Below are 10,615 nucleotides of genomic sequence, written 5' to 3' on the forward strand. Positions count from 1 at the left end.
TCCTGGAATCCACCTTCCCTTAGGTCAGGCATGTATGCAGGAGAGTGTGCTTAGCTGAGAAATCCTTTTCTCCTCTTCTGATGACTCCTGGGATGTATTACATCAGTTGCCTAGGCAAGAGACCAGGAAGTAACTGAAGAAATGTAAACAAAGTTGAAAACAGGGGGCATGGCTTGAGCTCAGTGGAAGATGGCCTCTTAGTCTGTGAGCTCCCACCGACAGAGGAAACAAGCTGACTCCTAAGGGGGTGCATTGCCCATTTAACCAACCAGTAAACATGGGGACATCCTCCCGCAACTCCTCCGCCTCGTGATCCCGTTCTCCACACGATTTGAACGGCCAATTGACTCAGAACATTCCAGAAATAGAATAGAAGAAAAGCTCTGCTAGACTGCAAACGATTAGGGATTTCCTCACGATGTATAGCCCCAAACCACTGTCCAATTCTCAAGCAAAAGCTCTGGATAACCTCCTCTCTTCTGAGGAAGTTGACACAGTACTCAAGCAGCTGAAAGCCGGAAAGAGCCCGGGCCCAGACGGTCTGACGGCAGGCTATTATAAAACCTTTCAAGATACGCTCAAACCTTTCTAAAAGCATTCAACTCCCTTTCACCTGATAGTCCTCCACCCCGAGATCTCCTAACAGCACATATAACAGTAATTACAAAAACAAACAAAGACCCCTCCCTAGTCACTAACTATCGACCAATTTCCCTACTAAATGTGGACCTCAAAATTTATGACAACCGTCCCTTATCTCTATTGCCTAAACTTATCTTGCTAGATCAAGTGGGCTTTATACCAGGCAGAGAGGCGAGAGACAACACTATAAAGACCATTAATATCCACCACTGGCTGACATCTAAAAACCGACGAGGATTTTTTTTATCCCTGGATGCAGAGAAGGCATTTGATAGAGTGGCCTGGGACTATATGTTGGAAGTCCTCAGAGATATAGGCATAGGTGACCGTATGCTTCAATTAATTTTGGCCCTCTATTCCTCCCCAACCGCTAAGGTCTAAGTCAATGGCCACCTATCGAATGCCTTCTCGATATCAAATGGTACGCAACAGGGCTGCCCTCTCTCCCAATGAATATTCGTCCTTACCTTGGAACCACTACTTCAATGTCTTAGGTCAAACCCAGATATTAAAGGTGTCTCAATTTCCGAGAATACCTATAAATTAGTCGTTTTCGCAGACAACATCCTTTTATTCCTAACAGAGCCACATATTACGCTTACCAACTTACTCAAAGACTTTGTCACATTTAACACCCTCACTAACCTACAAATAAACTTCTCAAAGTCGGAAGCTCTGAATATATCCCTACAGAAAGAGACAATTGCACATTGCCAAGAGAACTTCCCATTCCGAGGGGTCACAACTCGATCACCTATCTCGGGATCCAATTACCCTCTAAAATCTCTGATCTGTATTCTAAAAACTACCTCCCAATCCTCCATAACATTGAAAATGAAATTTGAAATCATGGTCTGGGGGCCTTTTTTCATGGTTTGCAGAGTGTCGATAATCAAAATAAACATCCTCCCAAGAATACTTTACATAATGCAAACGGAACTCATAAAACTACCACTGCCCCTTTTTGCTTCCTATAGGAGAGTCTGCACAGAATTTGTTTGGGGTAAATGTCACCCTAGATTAAGCCACGAGAGGTTAACTCTACCCAAGTCAAAAGGAGGTATAGGCTTCCCAGATATTGCCAAATAAAGCATGGATAACAACCGAAGATGTGTTCTCCCCCATACCACTACGACAATTGCCATGGACCGCCTCAATACACATACCGCCAGATTGCAAACAACACCCTTTAATCAGCAATACGCTACTGATTTTGAAAACAGTTTGCCGTAAGTTCAAAATGTCCTCATCACCAGGTCCCTTAACAGCCATCTGTAATAATCCGGAATTTTCACCAGGTCTAACAGACTCCTTTCTTTCAGAACTCCCGCCCCACACAACCAAGCAAATCACTTTTTCTCAGGGACCACCTTCCTAACCCTACCCGCACTATCAGCACAGATACGCTTCCTCCTCACTGGCTGTTATTAACAGCGGCAGTAGCCAATGGCTCCCTCTTCTGTGTCTGAGCCAATGAGGAGGGAAAGAGCTGGGAGAGCAGCTGCTCTTGTGCACATCGCTGTATCAAGATGGGGCTCAGGTAAGTATTGAAGGAGTGGGGGTATGCACACAGAAGCTTTTTTACCTTGATGCAGAGAATACATAAAGGAAAAAAAAATCTTCAGCTTTTAGAACCACTTTAAATGTGCAGAAAATACTTGTGAGCTGTTGTGTGGTGTGACCGCACACTGCCATGTGCTGCTATGTGCTGTAGTGCATTGCTAAAACACATTGCAGTTGTAAAAACATTTTATTAACTATGCAATTAATAGGCAAAATAAGAAAACTAAAAAAAAAGTTTTTTTCTACTTTTACCAGTAGATAGTTTGGGGATGGCACCTTCCCGTTCCAACATGACTGCACACCAGTGCACAAAACAAGGTCCATAAAGACACGGATGAGCGAGTTTGGGGTGGAGGAACTTGACTGGCCTGCACAGAATCCTGACCTCAATCCAATAGCACACCTTTGGGATGAATTAGAGTGGAGACTGTGAGCCAGGCCTTCTCGTCCAACATCAGTGCCCAACCTCACAAATGCGCTTCTAGAAGAATGGTCAAACATTCCCATAGACACACTCCTAAACCCTGTGGACAGATTTCCCAGAAGAGTTGAAGCTGTTATAGCTGTAAAGGGTGGGCCAACTCAATATGAAACCCTACGGACTAAGACTGGGATGCCATTAAAGTTCATGTGCGTGTAAAGGCAGGCAATAAAGTGTATTTTCAGTATATATGCTATTGATGACTCAATAGCAGAAATGTCAAATATTACTGTGGTTCATAAGGGGTTTACAGATGCAAGAGCTGAACTGATTGAAATTGTGCTTTTTGTTTTATTTTTCAGGGTTGGGGAGCGGAATATCACCGTCAAGACGTCACCAGCACTCCATGTTGGATTGAGATCCATCTTCACGGTCCTCTACAATGGCTGGACAAGGTTCTGACCCAGATGGGCTCCCCACACAATCCCATCTCTTCTGTATCATAATACAAATCTCCGGAGTGCTATTGCAGGCAGTGGCTTAAAGATGATCTTTTTTTCTTTCTTTTTAATAACTTAGTGATTAGTACTGTAAATACCTAAATTTCAGTTTATGTCCCGTGGCTTTTCTGTGTAACATAGAGAAAACTGTGCTAAAAAATTCACGTTCTGTGTTTTTGATATTCTAAACCATATTTCTATGGAGATAGCACTTCACTGATATGCAGCAGATTTAAAAAAAAAAAAAGAAAAAAAAAGCTTCAATTTATTTGAAACTACTTTGGTTCTTTGATGTAAAATTATTCAGTTTTGATGCACTTAAACACGGTACACCACATAAAGATTTTATGTTGTTTTCTTATTTTTTTATATAAATTTTCTTTATTGATTATTTCACACAGATATGGTTTAAATAAGATTTTTTATATGTTTATTTTATATTTAATTAGAAAAAAAAACATTTAAAAAATGTATTTGTTTTATCTTGCAAAATGTTTAATTTTTCAGCAATTACATTTTTTATTAGGTTTTCCACTCCAAAAGGCTAAGTTTACCCCAAAAATATAAAATTTCATTCAAAGCTTGGTAAAACAAGCGGGAAAGAGAGAGATTAGTGCAAGCTCTTAAAGCCCTTTGGAAGTCATATTTTTTTTATTATTATTAAAATTTAAAAAAAGGGTATAGGAGTGAACATCTCAGCACAGGACAGAGAACTTTAGATCTCAGCAGAGAGGAACCCAGAATTTTAGTGCCCTACAATTTAGCTGCAGGAATCAAAGTAGAATTCAAGCTATACCTAACTAATCTTAAGAATTCCCCTCCCCCCTCTTAAGACCTGTGCTGGCTAACCTGTGTAAGAAAGATGTATATACTTATCTTTTTTCAGGCTGCTCTGGTCCGGCCACGATATCCAGCTCCCCTTTGTTAGGCAGCGATGGTTGCAGGGGAGAGGAGGGAGTGCCAACAACGGATGGGCCATAGTAAGCCTATGGGTGAAGTCACTGCTTCCCAGGCATTTCAACCGTTGTCAATCGCTAAAGTTAAAATTTGTCACTCCTAAGCCACATCCGTATAAATCGTTTGAACAAGAAAAAGGAAAGACCACTACTTCGGACTTTGAAGGCAGATTGGACCAACGGTGTTAGTTAAAAATTCACATATTTTATTTATACATAAAGGTAAAAAAAAAACTTATATACATAAACAGGTACATAGACATATAGCTAAAAAGGCATAAATACACAAAAATTGCCAGTATGTACAATTGACCACAGAAAGGGTCACATATACCCAAATGACATTTAATAGTGTAACTTGACAAATGAAAAGAACCATATGTAGCAGACTGCATAAAGAACAATATTATTATTTCAGGTACTTATATAGCGCCGTCAATTTATGCAGCGCTTTACATATACATTGTACATTCACATCATTCCCTACCCTCAAGGATCTTACAATCTAAGGTCCCTAACTCATGTTCATATACTAGGGCCAACTTAGACAGAAGCCAATTAACCTACCAGCATGTCTTTGGAGTGTGGGAGGAAACCGGAGTACCCGGAGGAAACCCACTCAGGCACAGGGAGAACATGCAAACTCCAGGCAGGTAGTGTTGTTGTTGGGATTCAAACCAGCGACCCTTCTTACTGCTAGGCAAGAGTGCTACCCACTACACCACTGTGCCGCCCAACAATATCAACAGAATAGCTGCACAAACAATAGCACCAGATCATACTGGCAGGATCTCTATTGCCTGATTTTAACACAGGGATTAGATAAAGAATACATTCCAAGCAGTTCCATCGCACATATCCCCGGGAAAGCCAGAGCCAGAGCCTGCTCCTGCAACCATATGGTGACCCAGGGAGTCATGGTTTCCCCTAGAGCAACCCTCTGATTAAATCAGACAACTTGGGACTTAAATTGCTCGGCTATCCTTGTTGCTCCGGTCTCCGCCCAGGGAGATTTTCTATGCAGGCATTTCACACACCCAGGCTAGTGAGACCTGTTTCTATACACCCCTTATGTGTGTCCTGAGGAAGCGAACCATTGAAACGCGTAGACGCACAGGGGCTATTGCATTTGTGATGTTACACTGTTGAACGCCATTTGGATATATGTGACCCTTTCTGTAGTCAATTGTACATACTGAAGGTTTTTCGTCTGATTGTGTGTATATATATGCTTTTTTAACTATAAACTGTATATGTATACAGTAATACCTCAGATTGCAAGTAACGCGGTTTACTAGTGTTTCGCAATACGAGCTATAATTTTTTTAAAATCCTGACTCAGTTTGCGAGCCTTGTCTCGCAAGACGAGCAGGATTCAAGCCAATGGGGTGTGCGGTACCATATTTGGCCAGAGGTGCGGGGGGTGCCGGTGACACTCTGAGCCGCTCAGAGACACTCGGAAACACTCCATTCCCGAGTGTCTCCAAGTGGCTCTCGGGTGTTTCCGAGTGTCTCTGGCGCCACCCCACCTCTGGCCACATGTAGTACTGCATACAATAGTAGTCACTGTGGAAGAATTATCTGAGTTTTCATTGACTCCTATGGGGAAACTCACTTTGATATACGAGTGCTTTGGATTACAAGCATTCTTCTGGAACAAATTATGCTCGTGATCCAAGGTACTACCGTATATGTCTTTTTTACCTTTATATATAAATAAAATATGTGATTTTTTAACTAACATCGTTGGTCCAATCTGCCTTCAAAGTCCGACTTAGTGGTCTTTCCTTTTTCATGTTCAAATGTTGTCAATGGCTCTCTCCTCTCCCCTGCAGTCAGAAATGGCTGACACAGGGAGACCATGTGACTGGACCAAAGTGGCCTGCAAATAGGCAAGATCTTTCTTACACAGGTCAGTCAGAATAGGTGTTAGGCGGGGGGAGGGGACATTTGTAATATTAGTTAGGTATATCCTGGAATTCTACTTTAGGTTATTGTTAAGTTAAAGATCGAAGCTTGTGTAGATAGGAAAGTGCTTTATGCTTTCAGGTGCTTTCAGAATGTGTCTCAGACACTTCACAGGTGCTTGTGACTCAAACTACTTGTACATTCCCTTTGGGATAAAAGCCGTTCTGATGCCAACAAAAACGTGTCCGCAAACCCTAAGGGTCCTTTCACACTGGGGATTCAATCAGGTCCACCTGTCAGTTTTTTAGGGGGACCTGATCGGATGGTCTATGTATTCCTATGGACCAGTGGGTGTAAACAGACTTGTGTCCGTTTACACCCACCTACATCCGGGTCCGATCAGGACCGCTAAAAAAATAAATAAATGGGAGCTGCGTTCTCTTTCATTTGGGCGCAACAGATCGGCGCCCATAGAGCAGAGTGGGGTCTGTCTGTGTTTGCTCTGCAGAAACGAAGTGGCTCGGACCTGTTATCCGCCCGTCTGCTTTGATCAGCAGGGGATCTGCGAGCAAAACACAAACCGCCCGTGTGAAAGGGCCCTATGTATCCGTTCTTAACATACTGCACATGAAAGTACATGCGTAGTACCATGCATCTGCATGCATCTTTATGTGCATTGTGTTGCACTAATGTGCTTTGTGATGTGAACGAGGCACATAGAAAGCCATTGTTTTCTATGTGTCATTGCAGTGACCAGTGTAGAAAAATGCAGGTCACTGGACATGGTGGGATTGAGCCCTTAGGCCCCATTCACACCTGAGCGTTTTGTAGCTTGAAACCTGAAGCTACAAAACACTGGAGGGGAAAGAATCAATTATTCTCTATAGAGATGGTTCACATCACCACTCCAAAACGCCTGCAGCTCAAACAAGTTCTGGAGCTTCTTTTTAGGCAGATTACAGGCGTTTTTCTTCTTTTTTCTTTGGTGACCATTTGACCTGTACAAAAACGCTTAAAAATCGTAGCAAAATTGCAGTAAAAATGCACGACTTTCTGCCTGAAAACAAAACGCTCAGGTGTGAATGCAGCCTAGGGGCTACACGTGCATTTTCAGTGCATTTTTATATGCAGTATGGTGTAAAAGGACCATTAAGCTCAGGTTTAGAAGTAAAAAGACCCTATCTCCAAATTAAAACATTAGAGTTAAAAAAATGCAAAAATGTATATTTTAAAAGTATACTTACATTGTATTTACTTTTCATAAATGAGTTCTTTTTGACTGGCCATGTGTCTCCAAACTTGCTAGGGAATTGACATTCCAGTAAGTGACAGTTCCTTAGCATAGCTCTATCCCCCTTCTTGTACGTCATAGCCCTCTTCTCATCTGGGAGTGTCTATATGCTGCCTGTGCTGGCACAGCTACCATGCCTTCCTTCTGCTCCCTACATAAACCTTTAAGTAGCTGTCAGGGGAGGAGCGAAGAGGATTGAGTAACAGCTCTGAGTCAGGTGGGGCTGCTGACGTCACATCTAACATAGCAGTACCCGGCAACAGTCTCAGGGTTTTTGGATATTCAAATAAGGAAGGGAAATAACATGCCTAAAATATAATAAATGCTGATATATACAGTATATATTCCTATGGGAATATTATTGTTAAAATGAATGATCTGGGGACAAGGTCAGTTTAAATTTTAAGGCTTTGGTAGTTAAAGTGATACTAAAGGTAAACTTAAAAAAAAATAATAACCAACATGTTATACCTGCTCTATGCATTGGTTTTGCTCAGAGCAGCCCTGATCCTTCTCTGCCAATGCTCCTGGTTCCTAATCTCTGCTGAGTGCCCCCATAAGCAAACCACATGCTATGGGGGCACTTCCGAGCCCCGCTCCCCACTTCCTCCTCATTGGCTGTGATTGACAGCAGCAGCAGCCAATGGCAGAGAGCTGGGAGAGCAGCTTCTCCCGTGCACATTGCTGGATCGACATCAGGCTCAGGTAAGTATCGGGGGGGGGGGAGCTTCACACTGAAACTATAACTAAGGACAACATTTTTTCTTTAGTTTTGGTTCGAATGGAGAGGAGTTAGAACACCTGTCTGGTTTTTATTGCTGTCTGTGCCCCAATTAGGGAGATTCACCCTCTCTATTTGTCCTGTTTACTATTACAGTGAAAGTAAAAGTTAAAGAAAACCACAAATTTTAGGTTGTCCCCAAAACATTTAATGGAGGGGAAATCTTCCAATGGGGGCACTAGTTCTGATGGCCTGGGGTCCCCAAGAGATTCCCTTAATTTGCAGGGATTTTCTTTCAATTTATGTTTTGGCTATGGGATGGGAAGTGAGGTTCTAACCCTCCCTTACTCTATCGAAAATGAAAAAAAGTTTCACCTTTAGTGCCTATACTTTAAAGAATAAGTTCACCGTTGGAAACATGTTACATATTCCACCCGTTTCTAGGGTGGAACATGTAACATGTTCCCAGTGCTGCAGACACTGTGCAACCCCCCCTCCCTGTGACAGCAGTATGGGGAGAAGTTCGCCATACTAGCTGTCACTTTTTGAAATGAACTTTTTGAAATTGGGCTCTGCCCACACGGCCGCATCATTCATTCACATAGCTCTGTGTGTAAATTAATTACAAGCCCCAACATCCCTTGTGCTGTCAGCTTGCAGTTCTCAATGGAGCGCTGTGGTAGTTCATTGATTCTTCCAATCAGATTGTATCTGCCTGCCTGTATGGGATGTACAGTATGGGCACACAGATACTCTGACAGATCTGCAGGAGACCTGCATGGCACCCGCGATCTGTTGATAGCTGGTCCAATGCTTTACAGCAGTGGTCTCCAAACTGCGGCCTGGGGGCCAGATGTGACCCTTTGCTTGCTTTTATCTCGTCCTTGGGGCAATACTTAATCCACTGATATCTACAATGAGGAATAATTCCACCCGCTGACACTGATGATGGGGCACAATTCCTCTCAATGACACCAACGATGGGACACAATTCCTCCTAATGACATGACACAATTACTCCCAATGACACCAACGATGGGGCACAATGCCTCCCGATGACACCAATGATGGGGCACAATTACTCCCACTGAAACAGACAATAGTGCATTATTTTTTCCCCACCGATGTCGGGACCTTTTTTACTACCACTGACCATTGTCCGGACCTCGTAAAGTCTAAAGGAAAGTAAAGTGGCCCATTGTTTAGAAAGTTTGGAGACCCCTACGTTACGGGCTCAAAAAAAAAAAATGCAGATTTTTTTACCTGCAAAAACATGTGCATTTATTATTTTTTTCTAAAAAGTGAACTCATTCTTTAAGATACAAAACCCTTCAGCCTGTAGAATCACTTTAAAGTGTCAGACAAAGTACCATTACCTACCACGCCTAATCTTTCTGATCAAAACTTTCCAACTTTACCCTCCTCTAAAAACATACTTACCTGATTATTGCACCTATGGCCTCCTGTATTGTTTATATCCTTTAGCTGTAATCTTCTTTACTGAGTGTTGCGATTGTGTCCTGAGTTCCCATAGACATCTATAAGGTCATCTGAATCTGCAAGGGAAGCTCTCATATTTCTATTCTGACAGGTTCTTTTTATATTTTAGGGTTTGTATGTGTATGGAGGTTAGGTTTTATGGTCAGCTGAAGGGTTAGGGCTCAGGGCATATGGGACATGTTTTTTTTAATTTGTTTTCAGGGCTGAGTTGAGAACTTACGGAGCAAGGTTCTTGCCACCGGAGACCAGCATACTGACCCTAGTGAGACACTAGTTATATTTTGCTTCAAAGTATGTTCATTTTTATTTGCTGATGATGTAGGTTAAAAACATAATGATCACATCAGACCATCCCTTTGTAAGGCTAGGATTGCTCAATTAGAATATTCTTAGGACGTGTGATAATAGTAATGTCCTAGTACTAGAGAGAATAGTTACTGCACTAAAAAATACACAGATTCTGAGAAAACAGTAACAGTAATTTGACGTTGAGATGTGTTTAAGTAGAAACAGAGATTTAGTAATAAATTTGTTCTTTTGGATAAAAAGTAATTTAGAAATCTTTATTCATTGTTGTATGCACTGTACCAATAAATGAAGTATTGAAAAGACTGGGTCAGTTCTTTGTATGGGCAACGTTTTGATCACTATAGGTAATCAGGGCAGTTTCTTTGACTATTATAAGAGGAGATATTTATATATTTTTTAGTATATTTTATATTTTATTTCATAATATATTTCAGGGTTGACTTGCAAAAGGGAAATTGACTGTTCATGCAAGGGAAGTTACATTTTGCGGGGAAATTTGCTTCAGAACTTAGTGAATGTAGTGAAATTTCACTTTGTAAAGAATACCCAATCATATGCAAAGAAAAAAAAAGAAATTTTTGCTTGCACATGATTGGATTGTAAAAGTCAGCAGAGCTTCACTTCATTCACTAGGCCAGTGATGGCGAACCTTGGCACCCCTGATGTTTTGGAACTACATTTCCCATGATGCTCATGTACTCTGCAGTGTAGTTGAGCATCATGAGAAATGTAGTTCCAAAACATCTGGGGTGCCAAGGTTCGCCATCACTGCACTAGGCTTTGGGGCAGCAGGGTTGATTTACT

The 10,615-nt window shown here is 41.7% G+C and overlaps 1 protein-coding gene across 1 annotated transcript in view; it reads left to right on the forward strand.

Annotated features, from left to right (window-relative positions):
- The window catches only part of SMAD9 (SMAD family member 9), a 69,606-nt gene extending 59,493 nt beyond the window's left edge, over positions 1-10,113 (forward strand). Inside the window, exon 7 of the mRNA XM_073613302.1 lies at positions 2,989-10,113. Within this exon, the coding sequence (XP_073469403.1) occupies positions 2,989-3,132 (144 nt within the window). The 3' untranslated portion in view covers positions 3,133-10,113. The remainder of the gene's footprint in view (positions 1-2,988) is intronic.
- Positions 10,114-10,615: the final 502 nt, after the last annotated feature.

The sequence above is a fragment of the Aquarana catesbeiana genome, linkage group LG02, assembly GCF_042186555.1.
Source record: "Aquarana catesbeiana isolate 2022-GZ linkage group LG02, ASM4218655v1, whole genome shotgun sequence".
In the NCBI taxonomy this organism is placed as follows: domain Eukaryota; kingdom Metazoa; phylum Chordata; class Amphibia; order Anura; family Ranidae; genus Aquarana; species Aquarana catesbeiana.